Below are 22,683 nucleotides of genomic sequence, written 5' to 3'. Positions count from 1 at the left end.
TCTCTTCTCTAATTATCACTACGCTCACTGCATGCTCTGAAACCACCAAGTACAAGAATAGCTCCTCTCTAAGAGCTAGATTTGAGAGAACTGGGGCTGTGGTCACGTATCTTTTCAAGTTGGCCAAGGCGACTTCACATTCCTCTATCCACAAGAAGTCGGTGGCCTTTTTTAACAAACTGAAAAATGGTTTACACTTATTTGAACTTCTGCTTATGAATCTGTTCAAGGCAGCGGCCCTTCTAGTCAACATCTGTACTTGTTTTGCTGACTCTGGGCGTTTCAAATCCAGGATGACCTTGATTTGATCTGGGCTTGCCTCAATGCCTCTTCTGGTAACCAAGTACCCCAAGAGCTTACCAGACCCAACTCCAAATGTACATTTTGAAGCATTGAGTCGGAGCCGATATGTTTTTAGGATGTCAAAGATTGCCTTCAGTCGGTCAGATGATCCTCAGGTTCCTTGATCTTCACAACCATGTCGTCGATGTATACTTTCACTGTTTTTCTAATCTGATGTCTGAGCATCTTGGTCACCAACCTCTGGCACGTTGCTCCTGCATTTTTCAACCCGAAATCCATCACTCTATAGCAATACAGCCCTTTTAGGGTGATAAATGCAGTCTTCTCCTCATCAGGGGGTACATTGCTATTTGATGGTACCCCCTATAAGTGTCCAGGAAGCTCATCCTTCCATGTCCTGAAGTGGCATCCACTAATTGATCGATTTTGAGGAGTAGGAAACTATCTTTGTGACAAGCCTTATTCAGGCTAGTAAAGTCCATGCAGACCCTCCACTTCCTATTCTTCATTTTCACAACCACAGTGTTGGACAGCCAGGTAGGGTAGTTTACCTCTCGGATGGCTCTGGCCTCTAATAATTTGTCCACTTCCTCCTTTACTGCCTCCACATGAACCAACATCGACCTCCTTACTCACTGAATGACGGGTTTTGCCGACCTGTCTACGTTTAGTCTGTGGTATGTAACTTCGGGGTTAATGCCAAGCATCTCGTATGGCGTCCAGGAAAACACCTCTATATTTGCTTGCAAGAACGCTTCTAACTCCCTTTCCTCATTCTTGGTCAAGCCTGAGCTGAGGAGGAAGAAACGCTCTTCATCCCCTTGCCAGACCAGAATTTTCTTCAAAGCTTTCTCACTTTTGTCGATCAGCTCTTTGCCGACGTCATCCAGGACCTCCATGTCCTCGTCTTCAATTCTTTGGTCTTTCTTACCTCTCGTACGTTGTAGATGGATTTCATCACTGCCATGGAGCAATTCTTTTCCTGCACCTGATCCCCTCTGACCTCCTCAATTCCATGCTCTGTTGGGAACCGCAATAGCTGATGCAGTGTTGAGGTTACAGCCCTTATTGCGTACAACCATGGCCTTCCCAAGATAACATTGTAAGAGGAGGGGGTGTCAATTACTGTAAACTCTGTGCTTACCTTCTTGGTGTCTGCCTGCACCTCCGAACTTATTGCTCCCAGGGGCCATGTCGGCGTTCCATTGAACTGTTGAACTACTCCAGATCATCTTGGTGAAAGCCAAGCTCCTTGTAACATCTGGCATACATGATGTCACAAGAGCTGCCTTGGTTAACCAGAATGCGCCTTACTTGGCACTTTCCAATCTTCAGGGATATCACCAGAGCATCGTTGTGTGGATGTTGCAACATGTCTAGGTCAGCTTCAGTAAAGGACACCATTGGTCCCTAGTACTCGTCTGCCCTAGGCCTCTTTTGTTGGACCTGATCCACATGTTGTAAGTGTTTCACTCTCTGAGTCTCTCCACATACCTCATTCTCATTGACCTTCGAGTGAAACACATTGATCACTCGAGGTCCGTCTGCTTGCGGTTGTGGTGCTAGTAGAGGTGGTGCTGCCAGTGCCTGGGGCAGCCTTACTTGCTTTTCCCTTATTCTGGCCTCATCTACCAAGTCCCCTAAGTGACCTTGTCTTACTAGGTCTTCTAGATGTGTCTTTAGGGCTCTGCATCCCTGAGTTAGGTGTCCATCCTCATTGTGGTTGGCACAGTGCTTCCTCAGGCTTCTTCCCATAAATTCGCCAGGGATCTTCTCTGGTGCTCTATAGTAAAGCTAATTCTTGATCCTTTCCAAGACTTTGTAAACCGGGATCCGGAACACTATGGTGACTGCCTGTGCTGCCCTTAGTCCTGTTTCTTGTCTATTAAAATTTGTATTACCTTAGCCCCGCTTCGGCGAGCCGTTCTTTTTCTCTTGCTTTGACACTTTTGTCCCTAGCGTGACTTCCTCTACTCTCACATATTTCTTGATTCTGGCCATAAGTTCCTCCATACTTTTTGGCAGTGTCTTTGCTAGTATTTTCAAAGCAGACAGTCATCATTTAGGCCGTTCTTAAAAGATACGACTGCCACCTCTTGGTTGCGCCCTGGTATTCGGTTAAACACCTCATAATACCTTTTGGCATAAGCCTTAAGGCTTTCATCCTCGCCAATTCTCAAAGCCATAAGGGAGTCTACCCTCAACAGCTGCAGTTTGTTTGTAACAAACCTGGCCACAAACATCTTGGCCAGGCCTTCCCAATTTCTCATATTTCTTTTCGACAACTTGTGAAACCAATCTGATGTGATTTCTCTAAAGGATGAGGGGAACATCTTGCAGAGCAACGGCTCGTTCCCGGTATTCAGTACCATTGAGTTCAAATATAAGCCGACATGAAGTTGGGATTGGACTTACCGTCGTATATCTAAATCTCAACATGTGGAACTTTTTCGGGGCCTCAAACTTGTCTAATTTTACTGAGAACGACGTTCTCGGCTTGACTAGAGATGTTACCTCAGTATCTTGTCACTTCCTCTAGAGGCAATCCCTCAAATACTCCTTAGTTTGTCCAGGAGCTCGGCTGTCATCGGATTTCAGCCTTTTTGGTGCACTGCTCCTGGTGTCGTTATGAGTCCTCTTAGACCTCCCTTCATTCATTATGTCAAAACAAAGCTCCTTCGCTTGAACATGCCGATGTTCTTTGACGTAGGTTTCTTTGGCACGATGTGTTTTCCGAGACTCTCCTCTCATCGATTCTCCTCACCCATCCTCCCATGAAAACCGATGAGAATGCTCCCTTGCCCTTTCATGCTGAGGGACTGCGGGGATTGCTTTTTGCCCCCTTTTCTAGGCATCGTTCTTGGCTGTTGGAATCGGCGTGTCCTCCAATGGGAACGGTGGCTACATGATGTTGTTCTGCATCATGAAATTGACAACCGATTGCAGGTCTGCCAATTTGTTTTGTCATCCCCTTCATCTCGCCGTCCCTTCTTAGGCATCTATCTTTCCATACCTGGAGGTCGCTTTCATTGTAATACCTGCCCTGACATGCTTTCTTCAGTGTGTCTCCCTTTTGGCCGATGTCTTTTTCACCGAGATTCTTATCCCAAGGTTCTTCATTATAATTGTCCTCCTCAACGTTAGGATCGGCGTTTTTACCACTCCTACTAGGGATGTCGTTCCCAATCTTTTCTTTCTGTCTGTCGTTGGCCATCTAGTCTCTTAAGATTCCCACAGACGGCGCCAAATTGTGGGTGCTGATTTCCGACCACACTATCAAACAGGAACTCAGCAGGGGAGCACAGGCAGAATAGATTACACTCGAACAACCTGTCACAGAAAAATAAGACTCCGGTGGTGGTTCGTCCACCGGGGAGCACTCCGACGATCAAGTCAGTACTCAATTATCTCTTAAAGATAGCAAATAGTGCTTAACTCACAAGCTAGAATACAAAAAGCGTACCTTAGACCCACGAGGGTGCCATACTTTTATAGCCAACACTAGCCTTATCCCTGTAGAAGCATGGCTTCAATGGATTCTGGCTTAATGCTTATCCTAGTCAGATAGAGATAAACTCCCTAAGAGCTTTTTTTTTTTAATCCAGACTGAGGTCCTCCCCCATTCTAGGACTCCTGTCCCTCATCCGCTCATCCCAGATTTCGATATCTCTGCAGATAGCCTCGACTTATCGGAGATCACCTCGGCCACATGACCAAGACACGTGGCTCCCCGACAGAGACACTCCGATGCCACCTTGGCCATGTGTCGTCATTCCCCACAATATATGCGCGATAATTAGGACCGTCATATGGTCACTATGGTAGATCTCAATATCAAAGCACTCTAATTTGTTTTGGTGCTATCCTTAGAGATAGGATACACAATCCAACAATTGGACTATTATTAGTTGGATTATGTATCATATCCCACCCCACTTGTATATCTCTCCATCTTTATAGAAAACAAAATTTGAAAGGTCACCTTATGACATTTTATCAGAAACTCATGGTTATAGATATGAATGAATGTCCTTACCTCCTCTGAGCAAACCTTCACAACCTTTTCCTCAAGACTTTTTACATCTTTGAAGCAAACATTGCTGAGCAATTCGACTAGAGCTCCTGGTGTGCTCACCATTACTTGGAGATTATCACTAACAATGTAAGTCGATCGTTTGACAAAAACTTCATCTGTAGCATTGGCATTAGATTCAGAACCCAATACATAAATCTCTCTGTACAACAACTTCCCACATTCGCATTTTGTGTTTACATAGTTACTTAACAATTTATAATTACATGCCGAATCAGAACATGTGAAATACTTGTTGGGCTTTGTATCATCTATGTTTACGTTCAAGCCGTCGCAAATGGTTTCGGAGTTCTCGGATGAAGCAGCATATCCTTGCATGCATTAGTCTGCAAATAGGATGTGCTGAGATTTTCAACACTTCGGTACAAGCTGTTCGTGCAGCCAATTTGTGCTTCTTGTGATGATTGCTGATTGCGGATGAGTCGGACAATAGTGCCCATTGGTAAGGTCAAGAAACTGAAGAGTATGTCGAGGAAATCATTACCAGCTTCAGCACAAACTACTCTCTTCTTCTCTTCGTCTATCAAAATTCTCACAGAAACTTCAGCGGTTAGCTTGGAAGCCATGGCCCTCGCAACAAAGCACAGAGGGTTGGTTTTGTTCCGCCAAGGACCAGGGCAGCCGAAGCTGTTTAGGAGGTGTTTGGCATGGACCTAGATCCTCTCCATTACATATCATTACATATTTGCAAGGGACAATTTTCATTATAATAAGAGTACTGCTTCTTTAACCGCGAAATTAGATTCACTGTTCAAATTCAGTGATATACAATCCATTAGAATATCTAATAGATTCTCATTTTCATATTTTCTAATCATCAATCAATCATCTTTATTAGATATCATTAGATTTAGATTATGGATCTAGAAAGTAGGCTTATAAATCATTTCATTTAATAATTATAAAATAGAAATGTAAATTTATAATTATTTTAAATTTAAAAAAAAAAAATCAGTATACTTATTGTTGAATGATTTAATAGAAAGTATGACAATCCATTTACCATTAGTTTTTTTAATAATGTTTTAATTTATTTTATTTTATTTTAAAAAGTTGATGTGTTTGAAAATTGCTAAAAAAAAAGTTATTATTTTATTAGTGAGAATGTTTGATTTTTTTTTTTTTGGAAACTTTTACCTTATATATATACTAGCATATGCCTGTCCCTGAAGGCACGGGGTAAATAATATTAGGATTAAAATATAATTGTAATCTCAACACTATTTAAATTTATTTTTTTAATTTGATAAAATCACAAATTTATCATAAAACTTTGGAGTTTTTACAAAACTCCTCACGAAAACTCGTTTTTGCTTATATAATATATAGCTAGATAGATAGACGTGCTTAGCATACATACAATTTTCATGGGCATACATACAATACTATTTTTGCTTATATAATTATATGGAAATTGTATGTATGTCCGTAATGTCCTAGTGTATTACGGGCATACATACATTGTATGGAAATATGTATAAAACATATTGAATAAAAAAAAGAAAATAAAAAAAATAAACAAATAGAGAGAAAAATAAAAACAGAAGAAAATAAGAAAATAAAAAGAAAAGAGAGAGGAAGGCGGGATTATGGGATCATGAAAGGAGGGTGCGAAAAAAAGAAAAAGTACGAGAGAGAGAGAGAGAGAGAGAGAGAGAGAGAGAGAAGCAGGAAAGTAGAAAATGTATATGTAGAACATTTTTTCGAAAATATATCTTAGCCATTGTTTTATAATTTGAATAAATCTAAGCCATCCAAATGTCCTAATAGGACTAAAATATGTTGAAAATTCAAAAATCGTCCTGCTTTATTAAAATATGTTGAACATTTATATGAGGTCAAAATTTATGAAGTTTATCACGTATGCAATATATTTAAAAATAATAATTAATTGTTCAAATTCATTTAATTTGTGGACTAAAAAATTCATTAATATAATCTCCACTACACATAGTAAAATCTGACTCCTAATTCTAGTATTGCAGACTTTTCCATATAATACGGATAAAAATAAGTGAACAAAAAGGAGAAAATAAAAAAAAACAAAAACAAATAAAGATAAAAAATAATAATGGGAGAAAATAAAAAAATAAAAAGAAAAGAAAGAGGAATGTGGGATCATGGAATCATAGAATGATGGGTAAGAAAAGGAAAAAGTAAGAGAGAGAAGCAGGAAAATAGAAAATGTACATGTACGATATTTTTTGAAAAATATATCTCAGTTGTTGTTTTATAATTTGAATAGATCTAAGCCATTCAAATGTCCTAGTAGGACAAATATGTATAGGACAAATTCAAAAACCATCCTGCTTTATTATATAGATGTTGAAGATTCATATGAGGTCTAAATTTACAAAGTCTATTAGGTATTCAATATATTTAAAAATAATAATTAATTGTTCAAATTCATTTAATTTGTGGACTAAAAAATTCATTAACATAATTTTCACTACCCACAGTAAAGTCTAGCTCCCAATTATGGGATTGCAGACGTTCCATATAATATGAATAAAAATAAGTGAGCAAAAAGGAAAAATAAATAAAATAAATAAACAAATAGAGAGAAAAATAAAAATGGGAGAAAATAAAAAAATAAAAAGAAAAGGAAGAGAAATGTGGGATCATGGGATCATTGAATGATGGGTAAGAAAAGGAAAAAGTAAGAGAAAGAAGCGGGAAAATAAGAAATGTACATGTAGAATATTTTAAAAAATATATATCTCAGCCATTGTTTTATAATTTGAATAGATATGAGTCGTTCAAATGTCCTAGTAGGACAAATGTGTATAGGACAAATTCAAAAACCATCATGCTTTATTATATAGATGTTGAAGATTCATATAAGGACTAAATTTACGAAATCTACATTTACATGTAGGACTATAAAATTGTTCAAATTCAATATATTTAAAAATAATAATTAATTTTTCAAATTCATTTAATTTGTGGACTATAAAATTCATTAATTTAATCTCCATTACACACAGTAAAACATGGATCCTAATTCTAGGATCGCAGACTTTTCCATATAATATGAATAAAAATAAGTGAACAAAAAGGAGAAAATAAAAAAAAACAAATAGAGAGAAAAATAAAAATGGGATAAAATATAAAAAATAAAAAATAAAAAAAAGATAGAGGAAGGTGGGATCATGGGATCATAGAAGGATGGGTGAGAAAAATAAAAAGTAAAAGAGAGAAGCAGGAAAATAGAAATTATACATGTAGGATATTTTTTTAACAATATATCTCAGCTGTTGTTTTATAGTTTGAATAGATCTAAGCCATCTAAATGTCCTAGTAGGACAAATGTGTGTAAGACAACAAAAATCATCCTGCTTTATTATATAGATGTTGAAGATTCATATAAGATCTAAATTTATAAAATCTATCAGGTATTCAATACATTTTAAAATAATCATTAATTGTTCAAATTCATTTAATTTATGGATTATAAAATTCAATAATTTAATCTCCACTACATACAGTAAAATCTGGCTCCTAATTCTGGGATCGTAGACTTTTCCATATAATATGAATAAAAATAAGTGAACAAAAAGGAGAAAAAAAAATAGGGAGAAAAATAAAAATGGGAGAAAAGAAAAAAAATAAAAAGAAAAGAGAGAGGAAGGTGGGATCCTAGGATCATAGAAGGATGGGCGAGAAAAGAAAAAAGTAAGAGAGAGAAGCGGGAAAATAGAAAATGTACATATTGGATATTTTTTGAAAAATATATCTCAGCCGTTGTTTTATAATTTGAATAGATCTGAGCCGTCCAAATGTCCTAGTAGGACAAATGCGTGTAGGACAAATTCAAAAATCATCCTGCTTTATTGTATAGATGTTGAAGATTCATATAAGATCCAAATTTATGAAATCTATATTTTAAAATAATAATTAATTGTTCAACTTCATTTAATTTGTGAACTATAAAATTCATTAATCTAATCTCCACTTCACACAGTAAAATCTGGATCTTAATTCTGGGATCGTAGATTTTTCCATATAATATGAATAGAAATAAGTGAACAAAAATGATAAAAAAAAAAAAAACAAATAGAGAGAAAAGTAAAAATGAGAGAAAGAAAAAAGAGAGAGAGGAACGTGGGATAATGAGATCATGGAAGTATGGGTGAGAAAAGGAAAAAGTAAAAGAGAGAAGCAGAAAAATAGAAAATATACATGTAGGATCTTTTTTAAAAATACATATCAGCCGTTGTTTTATAACTTGAATAGACTTAAGCCGTAGAAATGTCCTAGTAGGACAAATATGTGTAGGACAAATTCAAAAACCATCTTACTTTATTATATAGATGTTGAAAATTCATATGTTGTCTAAATTTACGAAGTCTATATTTACATATAGGACTATAAAATTGTTCAAATTCAATATATTTAAAACTGATAATTAATTTTTCAAATTCATTTAATTTGTGGACTATAAAATTCATTAATTTAATCTCCACTACACACAATAAAACCTGGCTCCTAATTCTGGGATCGCAGACTTTTCCATATAATATGAATAAAAATAAGTGAATAAAAAGGAGAAAATAAAAAAAAAATAAATAGAGAGAAAAATAAAAATGGGATAAAATAAGAAAGAAAAAAAGAAGAAGAAGAAGAAGATAGAGGAAGGTGGGATCATAGGATCATAGAAGGATGGGTGAGAAAATGAAAAAGTAAGAGAGAGAAGCGGGAAAATAGAAAATGTACGTGTATGATATTTTTTGAAAAATATATCTCAGTCGTGTTTTATAATTTGAATAGATCTGAGCCATCTAAATGTCCTAGTAGGACAAATTCAAAAACCATCCTGCTTTATTATATATATAAGGTCCAAATTTATGAAGTCTATTAAATATTCAATATATTTCAAAATAATAATTAATTGTTCAAATTCATTTTAATTTATGGACTATAAAATTCAATAATTTAATCTCCACCACACACAGTAAAATCTAGCTCCTAATTTTGGGATCGTAGACTTTTTCATAAAATATGAATAAAAATAAGTGAACAAAAAGGAGAAAAAAAAATAGAGAGAAAAATAAAAATGGGAGCAAACAAAAAAAATAAAAAGAAAAGAGAGAGGAAGGTGGGATCATGGAAGGATGGGTGGGAAAAGGAAAAAGTAAAAGAGAGAAGCGGGAAAATAAAAAATGTACATGTATGATATTTTTTGAAAAATATATCCCAGTCGTTGTTTTATAATTTGAATAGATGTGCTTTATTATATAGATATATATAAAAGACTTGGCTTCCAAATCATGGACTGGAGGGTATTGTTCAAACGTCACGAATCCCATTTCGATAATTCGAATTGTCCATTATGTCGGCTCTTCTTGTATATCATTCAAAAAAATTAGATTGATTTGATAATAGTAACTTATTCAATTTATTGCATTTATCTCTAAAAAATGAACAACAAGTGTGTTTTAATTCTCACTAAAAAAAAACAAAGTGTGTTTTAAAAAATAGACCATCAAATTTTATTTTTTTTTGGATAACAAATGTGATAAATTAAATAGGTTATAAATATTGAATCGATGCAATTTTTTTGTGTGAGTAATATATACAAAGAGTCCAACAAAATGAATAGTTCGAATTATCAAAACGAGGTTGTAGTAAGCCCAATGAACCCACACAACACCCTCCAATCTAGATCATGGATCGAAGGGAATCCATCCAAAAAGAAATTAACTATTCGAAGACAGAGGCTTAGGAGTTTTTATCCTCTCTGTTCCATATATGTAATGAAGGATTTTCATTATATATCTAATGATTATGAAATATTAATGTAAATTTATAATTAATTTAAATTTTAAAAAAATTATTACATTCACCATTAGGTGATGTATATAATGGAGAGGATCACAACCCGAATCTCTTATGATATGTTTGATTGGACGGACTGTATATGGGGATTAGAATCCATCAGACTTAAATCTCGGGCTGTGAATCCCTCGAACTATTCGGTTGGATTGGATGTGTATCCCGTGTTTGTTTTTCTCATGGGATTAGATGTCTAGAAATGACTATTTTTAGTAAATCCAATGTTTGGTTGGACGGACTGGATAATGATAAATTTTCAAAAGACTATTTTATCCTTGTAATTTATAATTTATGCATTTTATTTAATATATAATTTTAAATTAACAACACTAAAAAAATAATTTTATTTAATACATAAATTTAATCTCTTAACAACACTAAAAAATTTTTATTTATAAGGCCATAATTTTTAATGAAATTTAATTTATAATTTATATTTCTTATTTAATATATAATTTTAAATTAACTATACTAAAAAGATAATTTATAAATGTTCAAAGGACTATTTTATCCTTTTTCAATTGTTTACTAAGTAATAGTATGAGGATAAAATAGACATTTCATACATTAGTCCTGTGGGATACCAATCCCCTAGAAATAATCCTCCCCTAGGATTGTTTAGTCCCTCATATGAGAGATATGGAGTCCGGCTTGACTCCATGTCTGGCAGACTAAAATTGCACCAAATAATGGACATCTCCCTCTATTAGATAAGCAATCCAAACAATAAATAATCTCCCCCTCCCCTAATCCCCTCCTAATCCCTTGAATCAAACACACCCTTAGAGTTATCAAAGCATTCAACCCGAAGTAGAAGTAAAATGATAAGGAAGTACAATCCAATCTATATAAAAAAAAAAAAAAAAAAAAGAAGAAGTAAATTATAACTATACCCCTTCAAATTTGGTTAAAATATAAATTACCCTTATAATTATAAAAATTACAAATATTCTCTTATTAGAATTTTTTATTTAACAGAATTAACATAAAAAAAATTTAAATTCCTAATTATTTTTTTATGCCATAATAAAATTACTTGAATTGCTAATTGAAATATATTTGTAATATTATTAAAAACTGAATAAATTACAAATACTACCCATGAGATTAGCTTAAAGCATAGATTGTCTCATGTGATTTTAGAAATTATATCCCGCGCCCCTTCAACTTTATAATCGCATAACAAATGCCCCCCTCTATTAATAAATTATCAAGTCAATTATCAGTTTTTAATGATATTAAAAATATATTTCAATTAACAATTAAGATAATTTATTGTTGTATGAGAGAGTAATTAGGAGTTTTTTTTTTTTTTGTGCTAATTTTGTTAAATAAATTTTTTTGAAAAGGGATATTTATAATTTTTCAAACTACAGGAGCAATCCATATTTTAAGCAAACTTTAAGAGATATATTTGTAATTTACTCTTAAAAATTATTAATTAACTTGATGATTTATTAATAAGAGGAGTCATTTGTTATGTGATTAGAAACTTAAAAGGACGAAATATAATTTTCAAAACTACCTATGTTAATTCATATTTTAGGCAAACTTAGGGATCTATTTTCAATTTATCAAAAAAAAAATGATATGGATGCCTACTCTTTAAACCGACTTCCTAGACCGAATCATGTGGCCGAATTAAAAAATTAAAAATTAATACGGAGCAAAAAAATAAAAAATAATAAATAAAGAGCATTATTCACAAATAGATAAAATAGTAGGGGTGCAACTCGGGCAGGTTCAGGCAGGTTGGGAGGTTGTCCAAGCCCAGTCTAAGTTGTGCTAAGATCTGCCCAGGCCCGCCTAGGCCCAAATTGTAAATCAAGGTTGTCTACCAAAACCCGACCCGAATTAAATCTGAATTGCCCGAGTTGTCCGAATTGTAAATCAATTTCAATTTTTTTTTTTTAGTTTTTTTTTCCAACTACATTATTAAATTATTAAACTTGGACTCTATTTACATTTTTTTATTATAAAAAATCATTAATTCCATCAAAACAAATAGTTTATATAATGTATGAAAGATGCCCCTATAGTAGTCTTCACAATTATGAGTGAAAATAAAAAAAATAAGATTTTTTGCTATTTGTATATATAATATATATTAAATATAATTTAATAATCTAAATTACTTTAATATCATATAATGGCTAATAATCTATATATATATATATATATATAATATTTTTATATATTTATATATGTATAATTAGAGCTTTGGGATGCTTGTAACGCCCTCAAAATAATTACATAAATCAATCATTCATAGTCATAACGTAAACATTATATATGTTCATTCATCAGAGTTCTTGTTACAAAAAGTATTACATGTTGACAACAAAATTAAATGCCCTACGGGCTTACAACTTTCTAAGTCAACACTTAGGTTCAACAAAAGAGGGTCAGTAGCCCTTTACAATTAAAGCCCTCGGCTTGGAAATAAATACATATAACACAAAAGAAATGTCAACAAAAGAAGCTTGCTGCCTGTAAACCACCCATGCTAGGTCCATGGAGGCGGCATGTCTCCTGTACTTGAAAATGATGTCCTATATAGGGTGAGCCAAAGCCCAGTAGAGATACGCTAAACATAATATGAGTATTAACTAAAACATTAGTATCTGATAAATGTTTAGCACTTAGTACACCATATACATCATTTTTGTAACAAATCAACGTTACACTACAAACAAATCCCTTTCCATTATGCATCCAAACCAATTCATTGACATAGTCCAATGTTATCCGAATAGTTTAAACAAAATGAGACAACAACTCATATATCAATACTTCAATAGCAAACATCATTCAACACTTCTATTCACATGTCATTTTACGGAACTACGTCCGAGGGAACCGGCACCCAAATATATAAAAGATTTCGGGACTTGCACCCTGGACACTCCGACCAACTTAATTATCCATGGAGTTCATCTCCTATCTCCTCCCAAACAATGGAGTACATCCCCTATCTCCTCTCAATCAACATACATATACCATGTATTTAAACACATAGTCATATACGATGACCCAACAATTCACATATTCAATGTGTTAACTCCATTGTCACATTCAATGACACAATCCAGTTGATTAGTTTCAATTTCCCTAATCATCATGCATTGTCTACAACAATCAAGATTATCCTTCACTGATAGCCCAAAACAATTATTTCTAAATAGATAAATAAATCTATCTAACAGATAATTTAGTACATTTTTCATCGGTGAGTGATTCGTCAATCCAACTACACCATTCAATCACAATTTTCACCAATTTCAAGATTCTCAACTCAATTTCATATTCTCACAATTTACCAAATTAATTATACAAATTAATTATTTAAACTTTATTAGGGCATTTTTCCCATTTTCTCAAATATTGACCCTAAGGCCAAATTCTATCTATTTTATACAAATATACCCACTTTCAAGATCTCCCATACACAAAGGAGCCCCAATTAGAAAACCCCTCTAACATAAATTCAAGTTTAAAACACCAACTTTTCCCCAAACTTTCCATAACTCACCATTTATATAAAATGACTAAAATTTAGGTTAAAACTCATAACAAAGAGTAGTTTGTCCCTACCTCAAATGAAGGAACTCAAAGAAGAAGGAGATAAACTTGAAAGTGCTCCAAAGCTCAAATTTTTCGGATCAAAACTTAGTCCTTGTAAAGCTCAAGCTCTAATACAAAGGAACTAGGGTAGAAAACCTCTAGAACTAAGTGTATTTATAAAGAGAGAGACCGCCGAAATTAGAGTTTTTAGTAAAAAGGAGCTCAAAAAGTGAAGAAGAAGCCCCCTGCTGCGAACTGATATAGACGAAGCTCGCTCGAGCAAAGAAATCGTCGCTCAAGCGACCAGACACAAAAGAACCTCGCTCGAGCGCAAGAAGTGTCGCTTGAGCGAACAATGCGAAGCTTCAGGTCTGCAACCCAGAAGCATGCTCGAGTGCAAGAGTGCTCTCTCGAGCGAAGAAACACAAAACATAGGGCTCGCTCGCTCGAGCGAAAGAAAGCTCGCTCGAGCGAAGAATACCAACCTTTAGGTCCAAAAGAGACGCAGACGCACGCTCGAGCGCAAGACCGCTTGCTCGAATGAAGAGACACAAGACACAAAGCTCGCTCGAGCGAAGAAGCAAATACCCAGGCCTCGCTCGAGCGCAAAAAGCCTCGCTCGAGCGAAGAAGCCAAATTCTTGGCAGCAACCACCTGTTCTAATTCACAACCAACCTGTTTCAAACTCACCCAACACATCCAAAACTCAAATACAAAGAATCAAATGATGGAATCAAGATACAGATAATAACTCACAACCACGGAACTCGAGTCCGGAATATAGTAAATGACATGGGAAAACTAGGATCGCTATAACCTTCCCCTCTTAAAGAATTTCGTCCCCGAAATTATATACACATTTCAAAATTGTGTTTTTTTCAATTTTCAACAAGATTTTACTTCAACATTCACCACCATGACCCATTCACCGGTCATTCCATCTCTTTTAAGGAGAACAAGTTTACAAAATATAGCCCATTATGCATTATCAACTTGCATTCTTTCAAAATTTAACTAATCTCAATACATATATTCCATCATTCCATAACACATTCAATGTTAATAGCATATTTGCATTCCTGACCACATTCAACATGTGCAATGTTAAACTAAACTTGCATTTCCGAGACATACTCAACATTCTCAATACTCTCATGATCTCAAACATATACAATGTTCTTAGATTTCATTAACAAAACAGAATTTTCAACATAAGCTCAAACATTAACAAACAAGTCCAGATATTTCTCTCGAACCTCCAACTTACGTTCCCAAGTGGCTTCCTCCACCCCATGATGTTTCCACAAGACCTTTACCAAGGGTATCGTCTTGCCTCGCAAGACTTGGTCCTATCTATCCAAGACCCGCACCGGTCTCTCCTCATATGAGGCATCCTCATCTACCTCTAAGTCGGTCCAATCCAATACATGTGACGGATCCGGCTCGTACTTTCGAAGCATACTAACATGAAACATGTCATGCACTTTGGACAGCTGCGGCGGCAATGCTAAACGATAGACAACCTCACCAATCCTCTCAAGGATCTCGAAAGGGCCAATAAACCGAGGGGACAACTTCCCACTCTTACCAAACCACATCAAACCCCGCCTAGGTGATATTTTCAGAAAGACGTGATCACCCACCTCAAATGCCAAAGGCCTCCTCTGACAGTCGGCATAACTCTTTTGGCGACTATGGGCTGTAACTAACCTCTTACGAATAAGTTCAACTTTCTCCATCATTTCTTGCATCAACTCTGGGCCCAAAGGAGGTGCATCTTCCACCTCGGCCCAACACACTGGAGATCTACACGGTCGGCCATACAAGTCCTCAAATAGTGCCATACGAATACTAGATTGGAAACTGTTGTTGTAGGCAAACTCCACTATGAATAAGTGCCTCTCCCACGACCCCTTAAAGTCAAGGACACAGCCTCAAAGCATATCCTTAAGGATCTAAATGGTACACTCGGACTGCTCGTCAGTCTGAGGATGGTAAGCCGTACTAAAAGTCAATATAGTGCCCAAGGCACTCTGCAAACTCTGCCACAACCTAGCAATGAAACACGGATCTTTATCTGAGACGATCGATACTGGGACTCCGTACAACCTCACTATGTCCCAAATATACAGATCGGCCCCAAATATACAGATCGGCAAGATGTTCTACCGAATTTCTCATGCACATGAGAATAAAGTGCGTCGACTTAGTCAACTGGTCAACTACCACCCATATGGCATCACTACCCCATTGAGTCCTTGGAAGACCCACAACAAAATCCATCGTGACGTGTTCCCATTTCCACTCGACTATAGGCAAGGGTTGTAACAAACCCGCTAGCCTCTGATGTTCGGCCTTCACTTGCTGACAAGTAAGGCACTTTGACACAAACACTGCCACATTTTTCTTCATACCTCTCCACCAAAACTGGCGACTCAGATCCTAATACATCTTCGTACCTCCCGGATGCACCGTGCATGGTGAAACTCTAGGAGTACTTCCTCTCAACAAGACTCCGGCACAAACAAACGGTCTCGGTACCTCACACTCAAGTCAGGATACACCGTCAAACCCTTCTCTATCTTTCCACTAGAGATCTTCTCCCGGAGGGATTCTACCTCAAGGTCACCCTTCTGCACCTCCAACACTCGATTCACAAGTGTAGGTTGTGCAACCACCAAAAACAAGGCCTCAGACTTAACAGACTCACCCAAACGCAAGTCAAACTTGCCAAGAGCACCCAACATCTCCCATTCCTGGATAGCAACACAAGCTACATCGCTAATAGACTTCCTGCTTAGGGCATCGGCCACAACATTGGCCTATCCCGAATGATAGTGCAACTCGAAGTCATAATCCTCTATAAACTTCATCCACCGTCTCTGCCTCAGATTCAAGTCTTTCTGTGTAAACAGATACTTTAGACTCTTGTGATCCGAGAATACCTTAAATCTCTCACCATACAGGTAGTGCCTCCAAATCTTTAAGGCAAAAATCACAGCTGCTCACTCTAGGTCATGAGTAGGGTAGTTCCTCTCGTGTGTTTTTAACTGCCGCGAGCCATAGGCTACTACCTTCCCTTCTTGCATCAATACACAGCCCAAACCCTCTCGTGAGGCATCACAATATACTGCATAGCCCAAACCCCTCTCCGGAATAATCAAGACTGGAGCGGTGGTAAGTCCAACTTTAAGCTCTTGGAACGACTTTTCACAAGTTTCACTTCACACAAACTTAACCCTTTTCCATGTCAATCTAGTCAAAGGCGAAGCTAGCCTGGAGAAATCTTTTACAAACCGACGGTAATAACCGACTAATCCCAGAAAACTACGGATCTCAAAGACACTCTTAGGCTGTGCCCAATCCTGCACTGCCTCTATCTTGGACGAATCAACAGACACCCCTTTCTCGAATACCACGTGGCCTAAGAATTTGACCTCTTTTAGCCAGAACTCACACTTCCCAAACTTAGCATACAGCTTATGGGCTCTAAGCAACTCAAGCACCACTCGCAAGTGCCCCTCGTGTTCCTCTTCAGAAGGTGAATAAATCAGAATGTTGTCCACAAAAACGACCACAAAACGATCTAAAAACTCCCGGAAGACCCGGTTCATCAAGTCCATGAACACAACAGGTGCATTGGTGAGCCCAAAAGGCATTACCAGAAACTCATAATGGCCATACCGCGTATGGAATGTCATCTTCGAGATGTCCTCCTCCTTGACCCTCAATTGATGGTAACCCGATCTCAAGTCTATCTGAGAAAAATAGCGGGATCCTTTCAACTGGTCAAACAGGTCATCTATATGAGGCATAGGGTACTTATTCTTAACTATAGCCCGATTCAGTTTTCGGTAATCGATGCAAAGTCTCGAAGCCCCATTTTTCTTTTTAGCAAACAAGGCCGGTGCTCCCCACGGCGAAGTACTAAGGCGAACAAAGCCCCTATCTAGCAACTCCTGGAGTTGAATTTTTAACTCACTCAACTTGGCTAGGGCGAAACGATACGGTGCCATGAAAATTGGTGTCGTGCTAGGCACTAAGTCAATAGAGAACTCGATCTCTCGATGGGGTGGTAAACTAACAAGATCCTCGGGAAAGACGTCTGAGTATTCACAAACCACTCTGGGCAACTCTGTCTGGGTCTCTTCACACTCATTACTCATACAGTTAGCAAGAAAGCAACTAAGCTCACTCTGCCCTCGCGAATCATACACCAGTGGTAAAACCCTACCAGCCTGATCTCCCAAGAAATGAAAACAATCCCCATTCAAGGTACATATAGTAACCCTCTGATGATAGCAATTAATAATAGCCCGATATGACGATAACCAGTCCATACCTAAAATCACATCGAACCCAGACATATCCATCACTACAAAAGAAAATGGAAGTTAGTGAGACAGCCTCGACACCCTTTTTTCAAAATCAACTCACCCCCAATAGGTGATACTACATAAATAGGAGAAGTTAATTGCGCCAACTCCAATCCCAAAACAGATGCAAAAGCAGAAGATATAAAAGAATGGGATGCACCCGTATCAATTAACACATTAGCAACCGAGTTGCAAAACAAAAAGGTACCTCACAACAGATGGAGTCGGTACAAGATTCGGTGTGATAACAGCATATACGCGCCTTGTAGGTCTCTGATCTACCTGCTCACCCTACGGAGCATAAGACTGCTGCACAAACTGAGCCGAAGAGGCTCCCTGATTAGTCCTCGAGGCCTAAACTAACTGCGTTGGCTGGTGACTCTGTGTCTGTCTCGAACCAGACGCACTAGGTGTGCCACCCAACTGCAGGCAAAACCTTTTCAGGTGCCCTGCTTGCCCACACTGATAACAAGTGAGCAGCTAGCCTCTGCCCTGACTCTGGCTCTAAGAACGGGCCAAAGATGATGCTGCACGCTGCCCTCCTCCCTTCTGCGGGCAAGCTGGAGAGTTGTGGCCCAACTGACCACATTTGTAACAAGTAAAGTCTCCCTGACCGCCTCTCCTAGAACCTGAACTCGGTACTGGAAAGGTAGATCTAGAATGTGCTCCCTGGGACTGCTGAGGGTTAGAACCCCTCTGCCTCTTACCGTCCCCCTGGCCATCCTGACTCCTTCTAGAGCCTCCCATCCTCTCCTCCTCTGCATGCATGATGGTCTCAAGATGGGCAGTAGCCTCCACAAGGTGCCCATAGTCTCTAATCATGGACCCGGCAGCCCAAAACATGAGTCCGATCCTTAACTTCTTCTCGAACTCCAAACATCTACGCTCCTCGGTTGCCACCAACCCCGGTGCAAACCTAGACAAGTTAGTAAAAGTGACCTCGAACTCCGCCACTGGTGTACTCAACTGCTTAAGCTGAGAAAATTGATCTCTCAACTTTTCCCTCACTGTAGCCGGCAGGTACTTGTCCTGGAAAGCTTCAACAAAGGCCTCCCAAGTCCCTCCAATGTGCCCTCACACACACTTCCACCACTGACCCGCGTCTCCCTTCAGCTGGAAGGACGCCAAGGTCACCCGTAAACCCCCGTCTTCGATGCCAAGCATCTCAAACATTTTCGTCATCTGTTTAAGCCATTCATCAGCCTTCAATGGCTCCTTAGGGTCACCCAAAAACTCGTCCGGATTCGACCGGAAGAACTCCCTCTTCAAAAAAGACGGTCCTACCTCAGCTACTTGGGTCTGGACTTGGTTCTCAGCTCGAAGAATGTCCATAGGCTCCCTCAATGCTCCGGCCATTTCACGGGCCAAGGCACCCATGGCCTGCTGACCTACTGGCTCAGCCACGTCGGCCTAACCAACACCCTCCTCTTGCATCGGAATCTGATCTGGTATAGGCACCTCCTGCCTTCTAGACCTACCATGCCTACCACCACGAGCTCGTCTTGACATCCTAATAAAGGTAACAAAGACATTAGCACATTCACAATATACCAAAGCTATATCACTCGCGTCCTAATATGATGGACAACTGTAATTCACTCCATATAAACACATAATCAAATAAGCACTTACGAATTTCATCTCCGGATAATAACTGTCTCGTGACGTTGCTAGAGATCCGGTTAAAAATGACAGTGATCAAATGCCTTTCCAACAGGACTCCCAGAAACCCAAGGATCTAATCAACATCCTAGAATCAAACTCCATACCCATATAGTCACATAAACATGTTATCATATAAGCACATAATATTACATTTAAGTCTCTAATAAGCGAGACAAACCCATTGTGGTACTAGCCACTTCCCACGTACCCAAAGTATTCAAACCCGGAACGCTTTAATACCAAGTTGTAACGCCCTCAAAATAATTACATAAATCAATCATTCATAAGATCCATAGTCATAAAGGAAACATTATATATGTTCATTCATCAGAGTTCTTGTTACAAAAAGTATTACATGTTGACAACAAAAGTAAATGCCCTACAGGCTTACAACTTTCCAAGTCAACACTTGGGTTCAACAAAAGAGGGTCAGTAGCCCTTTACAATTAAGCCCTCGGCTTGGAAATAAATACATATAACACAAAAGAAATGTCAACAAAAGAAGTCTGCTACCTCTAAACCACCCAGGCTAGGTCCTCTGAGGCGGCATGTCTCCTATACCTGAAAATGATGTCCCATATAGGGTGAGCCAAAACCTTGTAGAGATACGCTAAACATAATATGAAAATTAACTAAAACATTAGCATCTAATAAATGTTTAGCATTTGGTAAACCATATACATCAGTTTTGTAACAAATCAACGTTGCACTACATACAAATCCCTTTCCATTATGCATCAAAACCAATTCATTGACATAGTCCAATGTTATCCGAATAGTTTAAACAAAATGAGACTACAACTCATATATCAATACTTCAATAGCAAACATCATTCAACACTTTTATTCACATGGCATTTTACGGAACTACGTCCGAGAGAACCGGCACCCAAATATACAAAAGATTTCGGGACTTGCACCCTGGACACTCCGACCAACTTAATTATCTATGGAGTCCATCTTCTATCTTCTTCCAAACAATGGAGTATATCCCCTATCTCCTCCCAATCAACATACATATACCATGTATTTAAACACATAGTCAAATACGATGACCCAACAATTCACATATTCAATGTGTTAACTCCACTGTCACATTCAATGACATAATCCAGTTGATTAGTTTCAATTTCCCTAATCATTATGCATTGTCTACAACAATCAAGACTATCCTTCACCGATAGCCCAAAACAATTATTTCTAAATAGATAAATAAATCTATCTAACAGATAATTTAGTACATTTTTCATCGGTGAGTGATTCGTCAATCCAATTACACCATTCAATCACAACTTTTCCCAATTTCAAGATTCTCAACTCAATTTCATATTCTCACAATTTACCAAATTAATTATTTAACCATTATCAGGGCATTTTCCCCATTTTCTAAAATATTGACCCCAAGGCCAAATTCCATCTATTTTATACAAATATACCCACTTTCAAGATCTCACATACATAAAGGAGCCCCAATTAGAAAACCCCTCTAACGTAAATTCAAGTTTAAAACACAAACTTTTCCCCAAACTTTCCATAACTCACCATTTATACAAAATGACTAAAATTTAGGTTAAAACTCATAATAAAGACTAGTTTATCCCTACCTCAAATGAAGGAACTCAAAGAAGAAGGACAGAAACTTGAAAGTGCTCCAAAGCTCAAATTTTTCGAATCAAAACGTAGTCCTCGCAAAGCTCAAGCTCTAATACAAAGGAACTAGGGTAGAAAACCTCTAGAAGTAGGTGTATTTGTAGAAAGAGAGAGTGCAGAGAGAGAGACTGCCGAAATTAGGGTTTTTAGTAAAAAGGAGCTCAAAAAGTGAAGAAGAAGCCCCCTGCTGCAAACTGATATACACGAAGCTCGCTCGAGCGAAGAAGTGGTCGCTCGAGCGGCCAGACACAAAAAAACCTCGCTAGAGCCCATGAAGTGTCACTCAAGCGAACAATGCGAAGCTTCAGGTCTGCAACCTAGAAGCACGCTCGAGCGCAAGAGTGCTCGCTCGAGCGAAGAAACACAAAACATAGGGCTCGCTCGCTCGAGCGAAGAATACCAACCTTTAGGTCCAAAAGAGACGCAGACGCATGCTCGAGCGCAAGACCGCTCGCTCGAGCGAAGAGACACAAGACACAAAGCTCGCTCGAGCGTAAGAAGGCCCGCTCGAGCGAAGAAGCAAATACCCAGGCCTCGCTCAAGCGCAAAAAGCCTCGCTTGAGCGAAGAAGCCAAATTTTGGGCAGCAACCATCTGTTCTAATTCACAACCAACCTGTTTCAAACTCACCCAACATATCCAAAACTCAAATACAAAGAATCAAAGAATGGAATCAAGATACAGAAAACAACTCACAACCACGAAACTCGAGTCCGGAATATAGTAAATGACACGGGAAAACCGGGATTGCTATATTGCTCGGGTTGTTTGATATTTTTGCCCAAGCCCATCCAAATTTAATTGGGGCTTCTGAATACACTGCTGGAAATTCTGGTTTTAGAGGCGTTTAAAAAACGCCGCAATAGGTCCTAAAAACGCCGTTAAATATTTTTGTGGCGTTTAGCACCAAACGTCGAATATGCGGCCGTCGCTATAACTCTGTGGCGCTTTATAAACGTCGCTATATGCCAATAGGCGGCGTTTTCTAAAAACGCCGCTAAAAGTTCTGCCAACGGTAGCATGACGTCATCATGCTATTTAGCGACGTTTTTAAAACGCCATCGTATATCTGATGCTATTTAACGACGTTTTTAGAAACGCCGTGATAGCCACTTTTTTTTTCTTTTTTTAATTGTGCTAATTTTAGGTTATTGAACCCAAAAAAAACCTATAATAAAACTGAAAAATAACACTAATA

At 37.7% G+C, this 22,683-nt stretch overlaps 1 protein-coding gene across 1 annotated transcript in view; it reads right to left on the bottom strand.

Moving 5' to 3' along the window:
- The window catches only part of LOC145800375 (uncharacterized), a 29,081-nt gene extending 24,090 nt beyond the window's left edge, over positions 1-4,991 (bottom strand). Inside the window, exons 1-2 of the mRNA XM_082890038.1 lie at positions 4,666-4,991; positions 4,340-4,549 (exon numbers count right to left, since the gene is read on the bottom strand). Coding sequence (XP_082746164.1) covers positions 4,340-4,549; positions 4,666-4,962 — 507 coding nt within the window. The 5' untranslated portion in view covers positions 4,963-4,991. The remainder of the gene's footprint in view (positions 1-4,339; positions 4,550-4,665) is intronic.
- Positions 4,992-22,683: the final 17,692 nt, after the last annotated feature.

This window comes from Camellia sinensis, chromosome 10, assembly GCF_055761805.1.
Source record: "Camellia sinensis isolate YWXY chromosome 10, ASM5576180v1, whole genome shotgun sequence".
Classification (NCBI taxonomy): Eukaryota; Viridiplantae; Streptophyta; class Magnoliopsida; order Ericales; family Theaceae; genus Camellia; species Camellia sinensis.
Note: the sequence above shows the minus strand (reverse complement) of the source record. Positions and strands in the feature narration are given on the sequence as shown.